The sequence below is a fragment of the Balaenoptera musculus genome, chromosome 13, assembly GCF_009873245.2.
Source record: "Balaenoptera musculus isolate JJ_BM4_2016_0621 chromosome 13, mBalMus1.pri.v3, whole genome shotgun sequence".
In the NCBI taxonomy this organism is placed as follows: domain Eukaryota; kingdom Metazoa; phylum Chordata; class Mammalia; order Artiodactyla; family Balaenopteridae; genus Balaenoptera; species Balaenoptera musculus.
The window spans coordinates 15455867-15478534 of NC_045797.1; the positions used below are offsets into that span (position 1 = coordinate 15455867).

The 22668-nt window shown below is 46.4% G+C and overlaps 1 protein-coding gene and 1 pseudogene across 1 annotated transcript in view; one reads left to right on the top strand and one right to left on the bottom strand.

Annotated features, from left to right (window-relative positions):
- TRABD2A (TraB domain containing 2A) overlaps window positions 1-22668 on the top strand; it is a 57542-nt gene that overhangs the window by 24362 nt on the left and 10512 nt on the right. Inside the window, exons 3-4 of the mRNA XM_036873907.1 lie at window positions 18150-18296; window positions 21848-22022. Of these exons, the coding sequence (XP_036729802.1) occupies window positions 18150-18296; window positions 21848-22022 (322 nt within the window). The remainder of the gene's footprint in view (window positions 1-18149; window positions 18297-21847; window positions 22023-22668) is intronic.
- On the bottom strand, window positions 6224-7091 carry LOC118906396 (annotated as a pseudogene).

Genomic DNA, 22668 nt, shown 5'->3' on the forward strand with positions numbered 1-22668 from the left:
TATTGGGTCAATTGTTTCAAGTTGTCTAGTCATCACTTTTATTGGAGGCTCAGTAACACATTTTGTAATGCAAGAAACAACGATCTTGTAAAATAGGTAGAATATAAGTAATGTAGCTAGTAGCATTAATAGGGCCAAAAGTAAGAATTTAAGCCAAGAATTTCCATTAGGTGCAGGCTACTATATTCCCAGTTGCCTGCCCAATCTGTTCCATACCAGCACCAGCCCAATTTCCTAGTGTTATTAGTTTGATTAGCCTTGGTATGGTTTAATTGTTCCCAACATAAGGGGGCTTTTAAACTTAAATGATCACAGCCTGGTGTTAGCCATATAAATCCATCCCATAACTGAAGGAGGTTATATTCTTTGACTGAAGTTTAGCTCGTTGCTCTGACTGAGCTTGAGTAACTTTTAAAGAAAATTCATATCTATGGTCACGGTCAGAACAAGTATGATTCTCATTGAGTAATGTCAATAATGGCCTGAACAGACCTACAGCCTCTTTCTTCTAGAATAAATTTCCTAAGGGCCATCTAGTTAGAGCCTTGGAGAAGAAAAATCCACCAAGGTAACCCAGAAGTACTGGATGTAGGTAATTGACCATAAACCCAACACTTGTATTAATTTTTAAAGTCTGCCTGGGATTTGTGACCATGATAGAAAAACACTGATTTATGCAAAAGTCCAAGAAATTAAGAAAACACTGTAAATAATCATGTGGGTCAGGTCTGGCATCTCGAGATAGCTGTCTACTTCTGATGTTGTCTTCTTGTCCTGCTGTGGGTATAGTTTTCTCCTCTGTTTGAACATTGTTTTAAGGTGATTTTGAGGTCAGCAGTCCTCTCAATAGACCAGTGCAGTTCAGCGGCCTTTTCTAAGTGGGAAATATTAATCCAAGAGTCAATTCCCTTCAGTTTCACTTCGCATGAGCTAGTTAAGAGTACCCGATAAGGGTCCTTCCATCTAGGTTGGAGATAGTTCTTTAAATGATGCCTTTTCCTGTATGCATAATCTCCTGGTTGCAGCTCATGGGGCACCTGGTCTTCATCCAAGGATAGAATACTGAGATAAGCTTCAGAAACAAACTTGGAATGTCCTTTTAATAATTCATTTAAACGTAACAATAATGTAATATAACCACAAGGAACTCTCTGGGAAGTGAGTATAGGCAGTAAATACAGAGCTCAGTGAACAAAACTAGCATTTAACATTCACTGAAACATAATCTTTTTCTCTCTAAAATTACCCTAATTTCTACCACATACAGCCAAATTAAGACTAATTTGTTTGCAAAATAAATCTGGTTAATGGGTCACATAGGCTCTTTTAAATTGGCTGGGCTGGAGCTTTTCATAAGGAACCTCAGATTGAGTTTTTAAAAGGCCTCCCAAGACCAGGGAAGCCACACCAAGGGCTTGGCACAGATTCTGCCTGTGATATCTATAGATTTGGGTGAATTCCTGTGTTCCTGAGGTCCCCAGAATATCTTGAGATTCCTGCACCTGTCAGGAGGTGACCTTTCTTATTCATCTGATAAGGCTGCTGGGAACATAAGTTTCCCAATTTCTGGAGGGATCAGGTAGAGAGAAAAGATAAATGTTTCAGTTCTGCTTACAAAGGTATAATTTACCATGTGGCTATAAGTCATAATTAGCTTGAGGGGAAAGGTTTCCTTATATCTGGAAAACACACATTAAAAGTCAGTAATACTTCAGACAAAAACTATAAAAATTATGACGATATTCACCAGTTCACTCATTCCTATGTAACTAATCTTTTTTGCTAACAGTTTTATGAAGCCATCAGGCTTTCCATTAGGATTCTTTAATTTCTTACCCAGTTCAGTGGTGTGATCCAAATATCAGAAATCTGTTCTTGTCAAAAAGTTCTTTCTATGAATCTTCTTGAAGATGAAGGATTTTTTGCAAAAGCACCAAAGTAAAACAATAACTGTCTATAAATGAGAAAATTCTTTGAAAGGCATGGTTTAAACACCTGATTACAATTCAATTGGCAAAGAAACTTGGCTACTGCTGTGACATACAGCATTTTTTCCTTTTCTCAGTCTCAGGAATTGGAGATGGTCTGATAAGATAAGAATTCCTGTGCACAGGGAAAGAAATACAAATTTTTCCTAGAAGGACTTGTTCCCTTAGGGTCAGAATTCTGAACAGATGTTTTATCAAGCTAGCTTCCTCTAACTTAACTGTGTATGCAAGAAAAGAGCCCCATTTGGGCCATTTTCATGGTGATATTTCCTTTAATACCCAATTAAGTAACTAACTTGTAAGTATAAGTTTCGTTAAGTACATGAACCTGGCTGGAGTGTTAGCTGGAGGCTGGATTTCTGATGCCCCTTGTTTAGGGAAGACTTTAGGCCTGCCCACCTAGTCACCCAGACCAGACTGCTCTGTGTCTTTCAACTGAGCAAATCCCAGTGTCTTTCAACTGGGCTCCCCCAGTGTCTTTCAGCTGGTGGGGGGGGCACCTTTTTTCCCAGTGTCTTTCAACTGGTGGGCTAGGTACCTGTTATATATCACCAAATAGAACTCAGGATCATCAACCAATTATCAGGAGATCCAAGAACCAGGAGAGGCTTACTTAAATTTGTTTGGACCTGCTGAGGAGGTGGATGGGCACAAAGGACCCTGCTGGTACCAAGGCTCCAAGGCTCTGGATCCTTATAGAGTTCAGGTGAAGGAGAGAAGTCTGCTCTGGGTCCCTTTGTGGTGGTTAAAGCTGTTGACTGAAATAAAAACACTTGTGAGAGATGTGAGTTTCAGTTTTATTTGGGGACTTACTGGGGACTATAGCCCAGGAGGCAGCCTCTCAGATAACTCTGAGGAACTGCTTCCATGAGGTCAGTGGGGCAGTCAGTCTATATGTGATTTGACGAAGGGGGTACGTGCAACCAGGCACACATCTTGGTAAGAAGGTTGATGCTAGTCGCAAGGAACAGATGTCTCTGTTAACGATTTTAGCGCTTTTCTAAGTATGGGAAGATGCTAGAATCCAGGTTCATAAAACATTTCTCCTAAAAATATCTGTCTGAAGGCCTGTTCTGCCAGTTTTCCCAGAGCACAGGGTACCTCATTTCTGATCTCCACCTGGAACTCCTTTCAGGATGTGTTGAAGGTCAGTGACTGCAGTGGCAAGGGACTCAATCCTTGTAGAGCCAGATGGCCAGCGACATTCTTTATGGCAGAAGCAAATACAGTGTGTAGCCATTTTGTGAGCTGCTTACCACTTATGCCTAATTAGGCCCAGTAGCCGGTCCAGATGTGGTTAAGTGTGTGAAGTTAGCTTTATTGTGCTTTTCATTTCGTTCTTCATATCATTCTTCATAGCTTATTGCTCCTGAGGCTTGTCTGTCTTGTCGGTCTTGTCTATCTTGTTTTCCTTTAAACAATTTAAAGGAAAAATTACCTTTCAGGACAGTAGAAATGAAAAGAACGGAAATTTCTAGGAAGGGACTGAGACAGTCCTGAAGCGCTTAGCAGAGGTTGTAACTTTCACTGGGCCTTGGAGATGGAGAGATTGGTGTTAATTCTTATCATTACCCCAGCATGGTGTGGGATTTGGGGGAAGGAGGTGTGCTAGTCTGCTTGGGCTGCCATCACAGGCTACTACAGACTGTGTGGCTTAAACAACAGAAATTGATTTCCTCACAGTTCTGGAGGCTTACAATACAAAATCAGAGTGCTGGCTGGGTTGGTTTCTGATGAGGCCTCTCTCCTCAGTTTGCAGATGGCTGCCTTCTTGCTGTGTCCTCACATGGCCTTTTCTCTGCACAGAGAGGGAGAGCTCACCAGTCCTATTGCATCAGGGCCCCACCCAAATGACCTCGTTTAACCTTAATTACCATCTCCAAATACAGTCATAGTGAGGGTTAGAGCTTCAGCCTGTGAATTGGGGGTCGGGGGGTGGGGCACAGTTCAGTCCACATCCATAACAGGAGACGGATGTGCTCAGTCAGCCATGAAGTCAGGGCAGGATGTGGGCTGGGTGGGAGGGGAGGGTGGTCGGGGAACCTGACCAAGGGGAGGAGAGGGCTTGGAGGGTGTGCAGAAAGGCGGTGGCAGGGATTGCAGAAGAAGAGGCCCAGTCTGCCCGGTGTGTTCTTCCAGGTTCCCTCGCTGTCCTCTCCTGGTATTCAGGAATTGTCATCATTTACAAAATGACACTCCTTCAGGTCAGAACATCCCTGAAAGTCAGTTTCTCTGGTCCTTACGCTTGAATCCTTTGTCTGAGAAGAACTCAGGTCCAAGTTTTGAGAAACACCTTTCTCCCCCTGAAAAGCAGACCTCACGTTCAGAGAAGTGTGTGGAAGCTTTAGTTCCGAAGTCTGGCACCGTCTATTAACATGACAGAAAAGGAGCAGGACCTTCTCCGTCGTCTTGCCATGAGGGGTCGGTCTAGACTCTTCCAAGGGCATAGTCCCCTTTCAGGTAAAGAAGGAGAAGCGATTTTTAAGAGTGGCTGGGAAAGGGGGAAATAAATGAGCTTGAGGGGGACGTCCTGACTGCCTGGATACCCAGGTGAGGTGGGAGAGGCAAGGACCAGAAATCCTCAAGGTGTCTTGAAAAATTATGCGGGCGGAATGTTCTGAGGATGCGGGAGATCTTCCCCTCTGCTCCCCAACTATACTTCAAGGGACCGAATGGCTCTCAAAAGTGAACTAAGAAAAAAAGAAAATGCAACAACCCAACGCCCCAGAAGGTGAGGACTGCGCCTGAACAGATGCCAGGGGCTTTGTTTGAGAGCTGGGCGGCTGGGGGGTGGTGAGGTGGGGCTGACGGGAGCCGCATAATGGGTGGTGCCTTTCATATTTAGAGCAGCCCTTTGATCGGAGGGCGATGAAAGTGCTGGGAAGTGGAGGGGCTCGATGCGGGGGTGGGGGGCCTTTATCTTCAACAAAAAAGGCATCTGCCGGACCCCAGGCCCCCCGCCCCCCCCCCTTCAGCCTGTGGGCTCCCGCAACAATGCCCCAACTGGGACCTGGGTCTCCCCACAGCTGAAGAAGTCTCGGGAAAGAGAAAGAAGTCTGCTGCACGTGTTGGACAGGGAGCTTAATGGATTCTTTCCACAAGCCCAGAAAGAAAGGGAGAGAGAAGAGGGGATGTGGGGAAGCAAGGGGGGAGTGGAAAGGGAGACATGGCGGGGAGAGCGGGGAAGGAAGGGTGGCATTTGAACACTGAATTAAACTGTCAGGTAATAAGCTTGTTACTTCTTCCAGTGAACACAACTTTTCAGAAGACAGTGCAGATGGGGTGAGTATGTGTCATTGGAGGGAAGGGGAAGAGTATTCAGCTGACAAGACATGGTTTTGGGTGGACTGATAATTTTTTTTCTAAAAGACAGTATAATAAAAGACAAACATTAAAGTGAAAGCAGAAATCTGTCTATCTAGCTGTGTTTTCGAAGGGGAAAAGTAAGTCCCTTTAAGTCTTTGCACTGTTAGAAACTTCATGCTAATTGGAGTTTTATCATAATTGCAATAATTTCCACTAGTTCTTCCTTTCTTGCTGTCTCTTACCCCTCATACAATCTCAACCGATGCAGATTAAGAGATTTGAAACGAAACAATTGCTTTTCGGCCTGGAGATGAGTATTTTCTGCTTCTGGATGATTTTTTGAGTCTATTCTGTGGGGTAGATGTACTCTTTGGGTGTAAATCTCATGGCTCAGCCAGTGCTATACCATTGAGTCAGATGTCCACCCAGGTGTAACTGGCATGGCCTGGGGAGGGAGGGGACAGGCAGAATCACATCCTATGTAGGGCTGTCTCTTCAGGGGCTGTGGTTTGGGTAGAGGGTTGGGGGAGGAGGGAGCACAGTGATTTGGCACTTCTGGAACACCTAGCAGGAGAAAAAAGTCTGAAATAAGAGGATGGTTTTGTGGATTTTTTCCCCCAGTGGTGGAAATTGACCTGACACAGTGATCTGGGTGAGGGCCATTAATTAACAGACATGGAAGGCTCCATGGAGCCTCATGGCCTGTGCTGATGGGGGGAGAAACAAGGGAGGCAGAGAGGACAGAAAGTGAGACCAGGGCGTCTGCTTCCCTCGCTTCCTGAGATGGAGCAACTCAAGGACTTATAAGTAGATGACCATCTGAGGTCATCACATCCAATCTCCCGCCCTGTTGGGGGCAAGAATCCTCTGTATGTGGTCATTCCAATTTTTTTTTATGGCTTCATTCACTTTATTTTTCTCATATAAAACTATGTGGTGGCTACAGCTGGAGCCTGGGTCCTCTGCACGGAAACTCTGGTGTGTGGGTCTTTACAACATCGTCAGTGAATTCCTGATACGGAGACTTGGTGAACGCTGTCTCTTTCCAGAGATCAGGAGTGAGATAACTGTAGGTCTTGGAAATGGCATCAGAAGTGGCCTTGGCAAAGTTGCCCAGGGTGGCAGTGCAGCCCCTGGCAGAGGTGTAGCAGTCGTCAATTCCAGCCATCATCAGTAGCATCTTGGGCACAGGGGCTGAGAAGATGCCAGTACCCCTGGGGCATAAGGCACATCAGCACAGAGCCACAGCGGCCAGTCACCTTGCAAGTTACAGTATGGGGCTTGCTGATCTTGTCCCCCCAGTAGCCTCGCCACACGGCCATGATGGAGAGCTTGGCCAGAATGATGGCCCCATGGATGGCAGTGGCTATCTGCTTAGAGCACTTGACACCCAAACTGACATGTCCGTTGTAATCCCCAATGGCGACAAATGCCTTGAACATGGTCTGCTGGCCAGCACGGGTCTGCTTTTGCACAGGCATAATCTTGAAAACCTCCTGCTTGAGAGATATTCCTAGGAAAAAGTCAGTGATCTCAGATTCCTTGATGGGCAGAGGGAAGAGATAGCTCTCCTCCAGGGACTTGATTTTCAGGTCCTTAACCAGGTGGCCCAGCTTGGTGATGGGGAGCCACTCCTCGTCCTCAGCCTTGCCTCCACGTGCTCTGCGGCCCCGACCCTGGCTGTGACCTTGACCCCGGACGCCGCTGCCAAAGCTTCCGTGGAAGTCACCGGGGCCTCCCATTCCAGGGCCCCCAGGGGCCTCTGGGCCCTCCCGCAGCACCGGCGTCATACGCCATTTGGTGTTTTTACGAAGAAGAAGGGTCATTCAAATTTTTTTTTTTTCACATCTTTATTGGAGTATAATTGCTTTACAGTGGGGTGTTAGTTTCTGCTTTATAACAAAGTGAATCAGTTATACATATACATATATCTCCATATCTTCTCCCTCTTGGGTCATTCCAATTTTGATTGAACTGTCCCAGTGTCAGGGAGAGCTCTGTTACAGTTCCCCAGGGAACATCCTTGTGCCCTAATGAAACAGGAGGGAAAGGGGCAGGGCACAACCTTTAAAAGAATGACATAGCCATAGGACATGATGAAAACTAGTGAGAACCAACTGGGTCCAAGATGGCGGAAGATTTGACTTCCAGTGGACCTTGAGCCTCATTATATGCTCATTGTAATACATTAGCATATGCTAAATGACACACCCACAGGCGCCATGACAGTTTTGAGGCCCAGCATTAAAGGCTAAAAAGTGGGCCGTGGCCCAATTCCTGGAAATCCCCGCCCCTTCCCCCAAATAGTTGGAATAATCCTCCCACTCATTAGCCTATGAAATTACCCAGCCCATAAAAACTAACCACCCCATATTTCGAGGCCTCTTGCTTCTTGCCTTTCAATGACCCACACTCCGTCTTTGGGGGTGTGTTTCTCCCAAGGCCTCTCACCTTCTGAGATAGTGCACACTTTGTCTGTGGAGTGTATTTCTCTCTAAATAAATCTGATTCTTATCCATCACTTCGTCTTCGAATTCTTTCACGATGAAGAAAGAACCTTAAATTCACTGGCGACACTAGCATATTTATTACACACTTGTGCTTGTATTTCTATAGGAGTGATTCCTAGAAGTGGGACATGTACATTTTCTCTTTTGATGGCTGCTAACAAATTATGCATGTGTGGAAACACACACTGTATTGATACATACAAAAATGAGTACATGGCAGTCATGGCGAGACAGGGAGCTCAAAAAGAAGTAAGGACTTTCTAATAGTTAAAAATGTCTCACAGTAGAGCAGAGCACCTGACTTGGGGTAACAGGTGTTCAAAAAGTAGAGCTTGGCACACTCTGGAGACCACTGGGAACCTCTCCAAGGAGGCAAGTCCCCCACTGGTGGCTTCTGTGGCCCTGAGTCCTTCCAAATACAATGCATTTTCTAGGTGAGGCTTGGAGAACAACAAAGGTTTTGCAGGACCCATTCAGAAGCACTCTGAGCCCATCTCCTTGCAGAGGCTGCCACTGGGCTTTGCTTGTCCTCTGCTGTAGACACAGGCCTATCTACTGTATCCCCAGCTAGGATGCCCTGGATTCTGCTGGGACCCTCCCCTGGTGGCCTCAAGAGATAAATGAGTTTTTCCCAACAGGTCAGAAGTCTTCCTATGAGCCCAAGGGGGACACCCTGAAGATAGCAAGAATGGCTGGTGGCAGAGCTTTAGGCAAAGCTGCTATTTTGCATGGTTGAGGACAGAAATCTTTACAGGTTTCAAGGGAAGTAGCCTGGTTTGCTCTAAGGTCTTGGAGGCTCTTGGTGTCACCTTTTTTTTTTTTTTTTTTTTTGATGTGGAGGACCAAACTATAGTTCTGGGGTGAGGAAGTGACTGTGATGGTTTCTCTCTGGGGTCTTCACCTGGGCCTGAGCTCCCACTGAGTGTTCGTGTTTATCCTTTACTGCCCTCTGTGACCTGTAGCCATCACAGGCCCTTTTGTCCTGTCCCCCTGCCAACAGCCATGCCTCAGGGCAGGGGCCCCATCTTCCTTCCCGAATGCAGTTCCACCTCCCGGAGAACGGCTGACTGCAGGGTGGGGGAGGGCTTGCTGCTACTGTTATTATCATTATTGCTACTACTATTATTGTAAATACATCCTGCTTATCCCTTTGTTGTCCCCTCCAGGCGCTCAGAGCTCTAATATTCCACCACCTCCACCTCTCATCCTCTCTTCTCTAATGCATCTTGCTTTGCCCTCAGGCGCTGTTAACAGATTGACAGAGAGTGACAAGGACCTGTGTGAAGGTGTCTGTTACCCAGCAGTTTTCCTTTAAGAGAATTGGTTGTTGCTATGGCAGCACAGTAGCTTGGCAAGGTGGCAACCATATAGGAGGCGTTAGAGAGGAATTCTTGGAGCTTCCTGGTGCATTCCCAAAGCCGGACTGAAGAAGGCAGAATGTGGATTTCTTCTGAAATAATGTTTTAAATGGAGGTTTCTAGTTAGTTGAGTCCACAGAACGGCTTATGTTTGTGGAAAAACCGTAGAAACGGTACTGTTTCAGGAGCATGCTGGCCCCATCCACCAACACCCTTGTAGCCCACATCCTTCCTTGTGAGGATATGAGTCAGACTCTGAAAACTATGGTGCGGAGAACTGTCAGTCAGGGTCGGAGGACTGAGCCAGTAACTCACTGCAGCTCTCGGAAGACATTTCATATTTGAAAGTGTAGAACGTGGTCGGTATTCATCTCTTGAGGTTCTTAGAGCTCTGACCCTGACTGAATTCAATCAATCGCTCCCAGCCCCGCCTGCATGTCGGAGTCACCTTGGGGGGGAAATGTAGGTGGTGCTTCACACTAGCAGAGCTGTCATTACAGAAGCGGCCCCTCCAAGGGGGCTAGTGCACGTGCTTGTCCTGGTTTATGTGCAGCTGTTAGGAAGCATGGGGCAGCCCTGGATGTACCGTGTGGACTGATGCCCGGAGGAAAAGAGATGAACAAGCTGCAGAGCGGTGCGTGAGGCCTGCTAAGACTTATGTCCATGATGATGTGATGGATAATGAGTTATAATCTGTGTTTTGGAAAAAAATTGGCTTAGGAGGTTTCTGGGAAAACCAAACCATCTGGGTGTTTGGCTCATCTGAGATCTTGGAGAAATGAACCTGAATCTTTGCAGGATTGTATGAAATCTTCAACTGTAGACTTCTGCCTGGATTTCTCCTTGGGATCTGCCTGAGTCAGCCTGAGCCCAGAGCAGAGGTCCCAGGACACCTTTGGATTAGGGGCAGTGGGGTCACCTCTGGGATGCCTCCAAGGGGCTTCCTGTATCCAACCTGCTTTCTCACTGGAAAGGCGTAGGAAACCTTCATTTTGTCCCTTCTTGCTGTCAGAAATTTCCCTTTTCCTTTTCTATGATTTGCCTTAGTCATTGATTTTACCTTGTGGATAGAAAGTCTCAGCCTGCTTTTACTTCAAAAATAATGGAAGTTATCTCTGTTTGCCAAGACTTGGCTTTTTATTCCTTGATTGTTTTACATTACATTGTAATGTATAGCTTCAGTATTTATTTATGGAAAGGTTTTTATTTGACTGCTTAAAGGCCAAAGGAGCAAAAACAAAAACAAAACCAAAAAAAGTGGAGGCGATATCTCTGCTTCTTTCTATCTATCTATCATCTATCTATCTATCTATCTATCTATCTATCTATCTATCTATCTATCTATCTACCTATCAATCTATCTACCTACCTATCTATTATCTGTCTGTCTGTCTGTGTATCTATCTGTCTGTTTTTACATGCAGAGACTATCCTTGGAAAGAGATTCAAGACACTGGCAGCAGTGATTACTTGTAGAGAGGGTGATTGGGGAACAGGAATGGGAGGGAGATTCATTTCTTTGTACTGTTTGAAATTTTTACCATATGCATATTAACTATCTTTTAAAAAAGTTATTTACTTAATTTAGTTATTTTTTTGGCTGCATTGGGTCTTTGTTGCTTCGCGTGGGCTTTCTCTAGTTGCGGCGAGCGGGGGCTACTCTTCGTTGCGGTGTGCGGGCTTCTCATTGCGGTGGCTTCTCTTGTTGCGGAGCACAGGCTCTAGGCGCGTGGGCTTCAGTAGTTGTGGCTCGTGGGCTCTAGAGCGCAGGCTCAGTAATTGTGGCGCATGGGCATAGTTGCTCCGTGGCACGTGGGATCTCTCCGGACCAGGGCTCGAACCCGTGTCCCCTGCATTGGCAAGTGGATTCTTAACCACTGTACCACCAGGGAAGCCCCATATTAACTATTAAAAAGAGGGTAGAGCTGAGATTGATATGCTTTATGAGTAGACTTTGTCCTCAAATTCTTTTTTTGTGTGTGTGTCCTTAATTTCTTAATCTGAAATACTAATCCCCAGGACCTGTGACCGAGACCTTATTTGGAAGTAGGGTCTTTGCAGATGATCAAGTTAAGGTGAGATCATTGGGGTGGGTACTAATCCAATATGACTGTGTCCTTATAAAAAGAGTAAATTAAGACACAGAGAGACACACAAGGGAAAACGCCATGTAAATATTGGAGTTATGCTGTCACAAGCCAAGAAAATACCAGAAGCTAGGAGAGAGGCCTAGAACAGAACCTTCTCTAACACCTTCAGAGGGAGCATGACACCACTAACACCTTGATTCTGGACTTCCAGCTTCCAGAACTGTGAGACAATATGTTTCTGTTGTTTAAATTACACAGTTTGTTAAGATAGTCCTAGCTATCTTAACAACCAGTGCAACATGTGAGAAAATGTTAGCAGAAACTCCAAAGAAAGGAATTGACTGGATACAAGGGGTAGTGGGCAGTGGGGAGTTGATTGGGGAGGAGGTGCGGGGCAGCATGCACGGCCAGGGACCCTCGGCTGGGACCCCGTGCCTGCTCCTTTGCCCTGGCTCCCCTTCCCGGTTGCCTGCCCCTGGCCCCCGGCTGGACGTGCTGTCCAGTACACCTGGGCTTTCTGGCTGTCTCAGAACAGTCCTTGTGCCCCACCTACGATCACCTGTTACTGATCCCGCAACATAGGAGGTTAGGTCATTGACAACGCCCATCAGGATGAACTTCCTGGAAGATGCCTCTGGGGTTAACTTAGCCAGACAGAGTTGTTTCTTAGGAATTTGCTTCTCTGTGAGTCACATCCTGGAACCCCACATTTGTTAGACTGGCCCAGAATTTGCCAAGCACAGCAAGGAGAGTAAACTACATAAGGACGATTGACAGTTGATAATCCTTTGGAGGGGCCCCTGTAGGTTTCTGAGGAAGCTGGGTCTGGCTCTTAGTGGCTTTAGCTGGGGTGAGTTTGGGGCTGTGTATTGTCTTCGTGCAGCCGTCATGTGCTCTGTGTCCTCTTCCTCAAGACGTGGAGACTTCCTGCAGGGACGTTGGGGTGGTGACCTCCTCTACTCAGGGGCAGACAGAAATGACCACCCTTGCTTTGCACCAGGGGTTTGCGGCAAGGAAGGCACCTCCAGCAGTGCCTCCGGGGCCCTGCCCCTGGTTGGACAGAGCTCTGGTGGCCCCAGGAGTGGACATTGAGCCGAGGTCTGGGCAGCAGAGGTGATAAAGGGCTGCTGTTTGGAGGAGGCAGAGACTCACCTCCTTGGCTGTGTGGTGGTGAAGATGGTAGCTAACAAGGGCTCAGAGTCACTGGGTGTGTTAGGCTCCAAGGAAACCCTGGGCCTCACTCAGAGACTTCTTCCTCTGGAAACCATGTTTGGTCTTTCTCCCAGGAGTCTAGTTTGTGTCAGTAGAGCTTTTCTCCGTTAGACATAAACTGCACTAGAGGCTTGCCCAGGTCCCTGCTCAGCCACGGAGGGGGGAGTTGGGGTGGCTGCCTTCTAGGAACACCTGGGCCAAACTGTCCCTTTAGGTGCTTCTCTGAGCCTTCCTTTGGCTTTCACTGAATGCGTTTCATGGAACAGATAACGAGCCCTGTGTTTGGTGCTCAGGATCTTCCGGGGAGCGCTGTGGGCTGGGATCCTTGCTCTTTCCAGCCAAGAAAACCCAGCCCCTTCCGCCAAATCTCTTAGGTGGGCACTTGAGGCAGAGTGGTCAGTGGCTTATCCGGTGCTGGCTTTTCATCTGCAAGATGCTTAAGGCCTCTCAGAAGTAGTTAGGCTATAAATAAGCACAGGATTAAAGCCTCCAAGGTTAATAGTTAGAAGGTTGTAGCAGCTCTAGAAGAAAAGACTCGGTGAGTATACGAAGTTGTGTTAGAGATTTAAAAAGGGCGTTTCTGTGGTTTTTTAGGAAAAAAAGAAAGACTTAGCACCAACTCAGACACATGCACAGTTCACTGTTCACACTTTCTTAAAAGACATGTATTTGTAGTATGGCCTCCTCAGAGTTGCTGGGTGCCACAAAGAAGGACCTCCTTCCTGCCAAGGCAAAGCAGCAAAGGGCTAATCTGGGAAGGGTTTTGATTTGCTTGTGGATGGGCTGTCCTAGCAAGCCTGAAATCATAGAGTGAAAGTTTAACATTGGGCCACTGCCTCTGGGAGGGTGATGTCTTTCTGTGATACACCAGCCCCCTCCTCCTCCTCCTCTTCTTCTTGACATCACCTCCCGCACTTCCAGGTAAAATGAAAACCTTAGATGGCAAGGATCTTGTCTTTCTTGTTCATTACTGTATCTTCAGTGCTTGGATCAGTAGGCACCAATAACAATTTATTGGCTGAATTAATGAATGGAAGAAGAATGAATGAACTTCAGGAATATTTAGCACTGTACTTGCTGTGATTCTGTTCTTTATTAGTTGACACAAGAATGACCTTTCATGACACCTTTCAGATCCATTACACTCTCTCATTCTTGATGATGCTTGGTTGGCCAACCACTCAATTTCCAGAATTCTAGGCCAACCCAGGATTACGACTGGCTTTTTGCTCCCTATCTTGCGCTTCCCCCCACCCCCATCCCCAGCCTCTGCTGTCCCCAGATCTTCTGTTGCTTGAGGACCACAGGCTGCCAGGGAACCTTCAGGATGAGCACCATTGGCCAGGTTACTGTTCTGATGTTCTTCTTCCACCAGGGACTCTGTGTAATTCTGAATAGGGACGTGTCTGATATCTTGACTAACTTAATGCACTAAACTCCCCGTCAACCATTTTAATGTCTCAAGGACATTACTTCTTCCTAGGCAAATGGGAAGACTACATTTCCCAGCCCCTTTGAGGATTAGGCAAGGCCACGTGACTACTTCTAGCCAATGAATTGTGGGAATTCCAGGCTGAGGCATTTAGGAACTGTAGGTCGCCTGCCATGTTGACTCCATTGCCTCCCATGGAAACCGATGGGAGAAGAGTGTCACGAGATAAACCAAACTGGATTCCCAAGGGACTAGATGGATGAAAGGGCCACTACCTCACTCAGACTTTGTGTGAGCAAGCTACAGACATTTGCTAAGCCATTGAAATTTCAGGTTTAATTTGTTATTGTGACAGAGCTTAGCCTATCCTGATTTATACCAGAAGAATATGGGAGTTTAAGAGAATGGAGGCTTGGTAGGCACAAGCATTTAAGGAATAAGCCCAAATGCAGACCTCCCAAAGCTGGCTGAGGGATAAGCTCAAAGAAAACGTGAGTCTCTGGGGGTAAGATTTACTCCCCCCACATTAGGCCTAATACTCCTCCCCTGCCTCCACCCCCCATTTACTTTTCTGAGAAGTTTGGTGAGTCTGGCTTTTCTGGAGATGCTCCCTATTTGGCTTGGCTGGCGAAATTTTGCTGGACTTCCTTTATTAAGCGTCCATCCTGCCTCAGACTTCAGTTTTTGGCAGAGTCATTTCTAAACCTTATTCGTTCAGTCAAAATTTATTGAATGCTTACAGTATGTCATGTCCTGTTTGCCAGATGGGAAGGATGCAGAGGTGAGGAGGACACGATTGCTACCCTTGGGGTGGCTACACAGGGCGATGCCATTAGCGGTGTAATAGAATAGTCACAGGAGGCTCTGGGCAAAGAGGAGATGGTCTCACTGTGCCTGGCAGTTAATGACAGAGACTTCACGAGGAGGAGATTCTCCTGTTGCTATTTCAAAGGACATGTGTGTGTCTGCCATAGGGATGAGGGTAGGAGAAGCCTTCCAGGCAGAGGGAACCGTGGGCGTGTGCAATCGCAGCAGCGCGGTTCCCCTGGCACGCAGCTGGGGCTGCATCAGCTGGGATGTACAGATTGTACTGGAGGCAGGGCTTCTGTATAAAATTGGCTTTGGGAGATTGTCTGTGTTACCACTTAATGCTTATTGAATTTGTGTTTTAACGGAGAGTTAAATTTTTACTAAAAAAAAAAAAAAGCAGAAGTAAAAAGGTTTTTAGCAAAAAGAAAAGTAAAAATCTTTTGACTGGTTAGGCATCAATACCAAGGAAATAATTTGAAAATAGAAAAAACTTTCTGCTCCCGGATGCTCTTGATGGTGTTATTCATGATAGTTTTTTTTAAAAATGAAGACCTAACTATTTGACAATAGAACGTTTAGCTAAGTGATGGCCTATCACATGCAATGTGAGGCTAAGAACTCTGTCATGTGAGGAGATGCTTACACTGTCACACAAAAAGTGCAGGATACTAATTTTTTTTTTAATTGAAGTATAGTTGATTTAGAGTGTTGTGTTAATTACTGCTGTACAGCAAGGTGACACAGTTAAGGATACTAAATATTATGTATAATACAACCAATTGTATAAAAGGTATGAATAAAATGAAAGAAAATATACTCAAAATATACCCACATGTTGTTAAAAGCAGTTATAACTCGAGTGTTGAAATTATGGGCAATTTAAAACTTCTTTTGTATAAAATTTTCTGTTTTCTAGATATAGTGTGAGTGCTACTCTTATCTGGGTGAAAAAAAGCTTTAGTGTGCCTTTCTTTCTGATTCCTTTTCTGCTTCCCCATTTTCCTCTCTTCTCCCTCCTCTAACCCTCCCTCCCTTCTTCCCAATTTCAGACTCCTAGGTCTTTAGCATAAGTCTAATAATTTAAATTAGACCATATGATAAAAGTCAGTTACGCTACTTGGTAGCAGCGTACCTCGTGTGCAGCATGGTGGTGAAGATCTCGGGCTCTGGTATTGAACTGTTTGGGTTCATACACTTTGTGTGGACACTTTGGTTTACTAAGCTATGTGACCATAAGCAAATTATTTAACTTCTTTCCCCCTCATTTTCTTGTTCTTTAAAATAGATTTAACAATAGTTACTACTTTAGGATGTTGAGAGGATTAAATGAGAACAGAAGCGAACTATTTAGCAGGGTAGATAGTCAGCACTCAGAAAATAATGTTACTGGCTTAGTTTTGGTATGCAAACTTATTTAAAGCTTAATCATCAAAAGCAAAGACAAACATCCTAGCAAGTCTTTGTAAGCTTCTTGCCAACAGGTGACCCTTGAATATGTTGAGAGGGGACTGAATAAACAAAGTTCTTATTTAACATATAATGTGGCCCATACAGTGTTCCCCAATTTGCAGACTGGTGAGTCTATTGGAATGAGTGGCTCAATCTTCTCTAAATACCAAGAACACTTTAATAAAAAACATTCCAGAATCAATGGAAACTCTTAGAGGAAGATCTCTTAGCAACAGGTAACCTGGGCTCATCCTGAATGCCTTTAGAACACTAAAAGCCATCAGCAGGTGTTTGTGAGCCGATCAGACCCTGGGATCTTGGTTTGGATGAGTTATACTGAGACAGAATGTGTGAAGCCTTAGCCTGGGGCATGGCAAACAAGAGAGGTGCTTCCATAACACCCCCTCGCCTCCCCTCCAAAGGTTCGTTCCTCCAGCTGATTGAAAGCCATTTAGCAATACCCAGTGGTGTGGCTAGGTCCTCACTGTATGGCTTTAGAACCCAGGGGCTCATCATGAGTTTCCTCACTTAGACTGAAATTTGCGGACATGCCCATGGATATGTCTGCTTCTGTCAACTCACATCACCAGCAGAGGGGTGGGGAGGGTGGGAACACAGCATGGCCTGGAGGGTCCTGTCCCAAGATAGAAGTGGCTGGTCTGCAGATCCTTGGGGAGCTGACCTCCAGGAGAGGCTGGAGGAGGTGTCTCTGACAGGGAGGGGGGGATGTGGAGAGAAGAGAGGAGAGGAGGGGATTTTACAAAGAGGGAGCTGCCCCCCTCCGCATTTGGTTAAGGTGCCTTGACAGGGACAGAGTAACCCAGGGAGGAAGGGGTGTGGAATGGGGGTGTGTGGCAGGCAGGCTCACGCGCGGTGGCCTGTGGGAAGCAAGGTGACAAGACTCCTACGCTCTTTGCCACTCAGAATGAGGAGGAGAAAGAAGGGGATTGGGGCTGCATAGTGTCATTTGATGACTTGAGACCTGCAATGTGTTATCCCCAGAGAATTGAAAATTTCCTGCTGAAGACCTCATGATCAGACAGGTCCCGCCTGTCTGCATTTCAGCCAGAGGGAGAGGGGGAACATTCCAGCAAAGGCAGTATCCTATACACTGACTACTGGGGCAGCTGTCAAAGGTGATATGTCTGTGTCCATACTTGAGCGAATGAGAGGGAAAATGCCACAGTGCTGTTAGGAGCCTTGTAGAGGGTGGCTGGTCCCAATTCCCACCTGGTGCCAGAATCCCCGCCTTTCCCCCTCTGACCTAGCTCTCCAGTGCCAAGGGGAATTCACTGCTTTGTAAAATTCCTTGAGTCTGGATTGTCCCCAAAGATGTTCCAGTTAACCCTTCTCTTGTGATGTGTGCCTGAAATCAGCTTGGGAAACCCAGCACGCTCTCCCCTCCTCGGGGAGAAGCAGAGCACACTCTAGTGTGTCAAGACTTGGCAAAGTTCCTAAAGATAAAAATCTGTTTGATTTTGTGTAGCCTTCATTTCCCCTCTTTTTCCCACAATAACTTCCATTAACATTCCATGGAGCTAATGAATCCATTAGCTGGCAAATGCCACCCTGATGGTTGGAAAAGACCTGTGTGTACTGTGTACAGTCCTGTCCAGTCCTTGATGTAACTGAAACCTGTTGGTTCGTGTGTCTGTCTGTGTGTCCCTCCCTGCCCCACCTCCCCAGGTCCTCACAGCCAGCTCTTTGGGACCCTCACCTCTTGATCACTGTCATGGGAGAGTTCCAGGTTGTCGGTGTCCCTCTTAAGGCACTTCCCCAGGTGTCATCTGATGGGGGCTGACTTGGGCAGGACTGTCCTCCTTTTCTTTGGTCACGGTCCAGGGACTTGCATTCCCTTTTTTAGCAGCAGGTCCATGTCCTTATATAACGAACACAGGTGAGGCTATTGCCAACCATGGACAAAAGAAATAAGACGGCAGCTAATGATTGCTGTGCCAGTGGACTTAAAAGAGACCTATATTTTCTCCACTCAGGTCATCTTTGCCTTAAACCAGACCCTCCTGCAGCAGGAGAGCCTGCGAGCGGGCAGCCTTCAGATCCCCTACACAACAGAGGACCTCATCAAACACTATAACTGCGGGGACCTCAGCTCCATCATCTTCAGCCATGACAGCTCCCAGGTGAGAGTCCTTATCCCCTGCTCAGCTCAGGGTGCATTTAAGTGCAAGAATAAGGACATTACCTGCCGACACTAGGACATCCTGTGTACAGAGGATCGAGGTCATGAAGGGCTCTAAAAATACAATTGGGCAGATGTAGGTGTGGAGTGGGATGCTGCAGCTAACAAAAGCATTCTTTAAGAAACTTAAGAACTGAGAGGGGGACTTCCCTGGTGGCTCAGTGGTTAAGAATCCTCCTGCCAATGGAGGGGACACAGGTTCGAGCCCTGGTCCGGGAAGATCCCACATGCTGTGGAGCAACTAAGCCCATGCGCCACAACTACTGAGCCCACACGCCACGCTACTGAAGCCCTCGCGCCTAGAGCCCGTGTTCCACAACAAGAGAAGCCACCACAATGAGAAGCTCGTGCACCGCAACGAAGAGTAGCCCCTGCTTGCTGCAACTAGAGAAAGCCTGCGTGCAGCAACGAAGACCCAATGCAGCCATAAATAAATAAATAAATAAATAAATTCATTAAAAAAAACAAAAAAAGAACTGAGAGGGGCATTGATGAGAGTTAATTCCCAGATGAAGTCAAAGGATGAAGCTTCAAGGGACTTGGCGGCAGGCCCCATGGCTTAGGCAGCAGGCAGCATGAACCAGCCTTCAGAGAGGAGAAGGGGTCTGAGTCTGAAAGCCTCCTTGCTGACTTAGGTAACTTCTGAGAAATGATGGAGCAGAGCTTTGGCTGCAGCTTCCGGTGACTTCCAGAAACATGTGAGCACGATGCAATGGGAAGTGTTCATGGTATTCTTACGGGGGGGCACATAAGAAGCTGGGGAGGCTGCCAGCATTTCCGGACATGGATTCCATCCTGCAGTACTGCAGTGAGTGTGGCCGAACTGGCGCAGTCGGTGTAGACAGGACAGGCCTTACCTGGGGGCCACCTAGGGGAAGAAAGTGGCCGGCCAGGGCTCAGAGGATGTCAGTCTCCCTACAGGAGGGAGGTAGGATGGATATTTGTTATGCTTCGATCAACAAGCTTCCCGTGGGACAAACCCTGGCTTCCTTCCCTTCCCCACTAAGATCACGTGGAAGTGGCGAGTCCAGCTGAGCTTCTGAGATGGGGGAGCGTGTTGTCTTGCCCACCCTCAGGACACTGGCAAAGAGAGAGGAGGGAGCTGGTGGGTGTGAGGGATGCTGTCCAGGTCTGGTAGGTCCGGGGACCCTGTCATAGGACATGTGAGTGAGTATAAGAGGTGAAAAAGGAATGTCCCAGGGAGAGGGACTCACCCTGCAAATATCAAAAGATAAAAGGAACTTTCCAGAAAGTCTAGAGAGGGAGGAAGTAAAACCAAGGCAGAGCAAGCAAGAGGAAGTGGAAAAGAAGAAATACACTAAAAACGGCATAGCAGAGTTTATGGTGGTGATCATTCTTACGTACACCCTGGGTGGGGGAAGTGGGGAGAAGGGTGAAGGTCAGTTGGGAAATTAAAATTTGACGCGGCAGATAAAAGTTAACATGGGTTGGGAGGTGCTTGGGAGTTAGTTATATGGGCAGATGGCACGGCTGACAGAGCTGTTTGGGGACAGCTGTCTTATGCGTTCCTCTCCTGTGGCTCCTCCACGCCTGTCCTGTTCACGGGGCCCCTGCGGGTGGTGGGGGGTATGGGGAATGTGCCTGCCATTGTGGAATGAGGGCCAGGCGCGTGGCCGAGTGGTGCAGGTCGTAGGGCATGTCTGGCATTTAGAAAGTGGAGCAGGACGGCAGAGGGAGGTCACCTTGCACATTTGGGGCTGCCTGCGTGGAGAGGCTGCTGGTGGAAAGGCACTGCTGTGCGGAAGAGAAGAGATTTTGGGAAACGGAGGGAAGGATCTTACATAAATGACATGATCAAAAAAAAAGATGACAAAGGAGAAGATGAAGGCTCTTGACTTGAAAATGAAAGAATATCATTTCAAGGAAATAACAGAAGGAGAGCTGGTTATCCAGAAAATGGAAATTGATGTCTACATTACAGAGTGTGAAGATTTTCAAAAGGTCTTTTGGAGGGTACTGGACGTAGGAGAAGGAGGCGGGTACATATCCTACTCTGTATTTGACTAGGGTAATGGTTAACCTTGTTAAATGCCAGGGAGCAGGAGAGGGAGCGGTGGGGGGAGGCCGAGGTTTGGGGCTGGGGAGAGAACCAATGCAACGTGTCAGCTTCGCCTACAGCTACTGTGTTGCAAAAACCACCCCTGATTGTCACAGTTTTGGTGCATTAGCACCCTGCTGTTAGCCAAAATACTGAAACTGGCTAAGATGTGCACTGGAATCAGGTGAAATATTCACCAGTAGGGCAAAGAACAGTGGAGAGAGCGAGAGGGAGAAATGGGAATTGGAGAAATAATGAAAATGTAAAGATAAGGAATTTATAAAACAGTTGAATGTCTATAGAAGTTCGATGTATTTGGTAATTGAATCATAATGGTTGATTCTAAAGTATGTAATTGTGTAAAATTATTTTTATGAAAAAATCATGTGTGAATCAAACAAGTTAAAACTATGGATGTGCTGTGGAAGCATCCCAAGTGTCCACTGACAGATGAATGGATAAAGAAGATGTGGTATATATATATATATATATATATACACACAATGGAATATTACTTGGCCATAAAAAAGAATGAAATAATACCATTTGCAGCAACATGGCTGGACCTAGAGATTATCATACTAAGTGAAGTAAGCCAGACAGAGAAGGATGAATGTATGATATCATTTATATGTGAAATCTAAAAAAATAATACCAATGAACTTATTTACAAAACAGAAACAAACTCAGAGACATAGAAAACAAACTTATGCTTACCAAAGGGAAAAGAGGGAAGGGAGGGATAAATTAGGAGTTTGGGATTAACAGATACAAACTACTAAACATAATTAGAGAAACAACAATGAATTACTGTATAGCACAAGGAACTGTATTCAAGATCTTGTAAGAACCTATATTGGAAAAGAATTGGAAAAAACTGTATGTACAGCTGAATCACTTTGCTGTACACCTGAAACTAACACAATGTTGTAAATCAACTATACTTCAATTAAAAAAAAAGCACAACTGTGATGTGCTATGCACAGAAATGGTTTCCTTATAGAAACACGTGGCATCAAACAGAATCTTTTTTTTTCTTTTTTTTTTTTTGGCTGCCTGTGTGGCTTTCAGGATCTTAGTTCCCCAACCAGGGATCGAACCTGTGCCCCCTGCAGTGGAAGCCAGGAGTCCTAACCACTGGACCGCCAGGGAAATCCCCAAATAGAATCATTTAAATGGAACAGAAATACTGTTTGACATAGCCGAAGAGTTCTTTCAGGGCACTTCATTTAATATTTTTTCACTTGGGTTACAGAGAATGATATTACTGTCTGGAAAAATAGCCGGCAGGAGGCTCCCAGAATGGTGTGTCACTTTTTACCTTTTTCTTGACAGCGTCTTAACTCTCTGGGCCGGGTGATTTGATGCTCAAATTAAACAGCTTTGTTCATAACTCTGTTGCCCTTAATTTTTTTCTCTTTATTTTGGTGGAGGTTCCCAATTTTATTAATGCCACGCTACCACCTCAGGAGTGCGTCACTGCTCAGGAGATCGACAGCTACTTCCGCCGGGAGCTTGTCTACAAGCGGAACGAGAGAATGGGGAAGCGGGTGAAGGCCCTTTTGGAGGAGTTCCCTGACAAAGGCTTTTTCTTTGCCTTTGGAGCCGGTGAGTTGCAGGCTACCTCTGATTAGACCCAGGGCTCTGCTGCTTCTCCCGAGGAGGGGGTGTCGAGGTGGGCCCTGCTATGCGGTGAGAGGGGTGACACCTTCTTTGACTTTTTTTTTTTTTTTTTTTATAACTTTTTTGCTTTATATAGTTTATTTATTTATTTATTTATTTATTTTTGGGTGTGTTGGGTCTTCGTTTCTGTGCGAGGGCCTTCTCCAGTCGCGGCGAGCGGGGGCCACTCTTCATCGCGGTGCGCGGGCCCCTCACTGTCGCGGCCTCTCTTGTTGCGGAGTACAGGCTCCAGACGCGCAGGCTCAGTAGTTGGGGCTCACGGGCCTAGTTGCTCCGCGGCATGTGGGATCTTCCCAGACCAGGGCTCGAACCTGTGTCCCCTGCATTGGCAGACAGACCCTCAACCACTGCGCCACCAGGGAAGCCCTTCTTTGACTTTTTGATGATGTCAGAGTATCCGTCGTGGCTGAAACTTTGCTGGTGCCTGTGACACTAGCTCTCCCTCCACGGGGGGGGGGGGGCTCCTGATACACTCCCCAGGCAGGAAGGCATTTCTCCCTCTTCTGAACTCAGCACTTAATCCCAACTTCTTACTGGCACCTTTCTGTTTTTTAACTTCCCTTAAAATTTG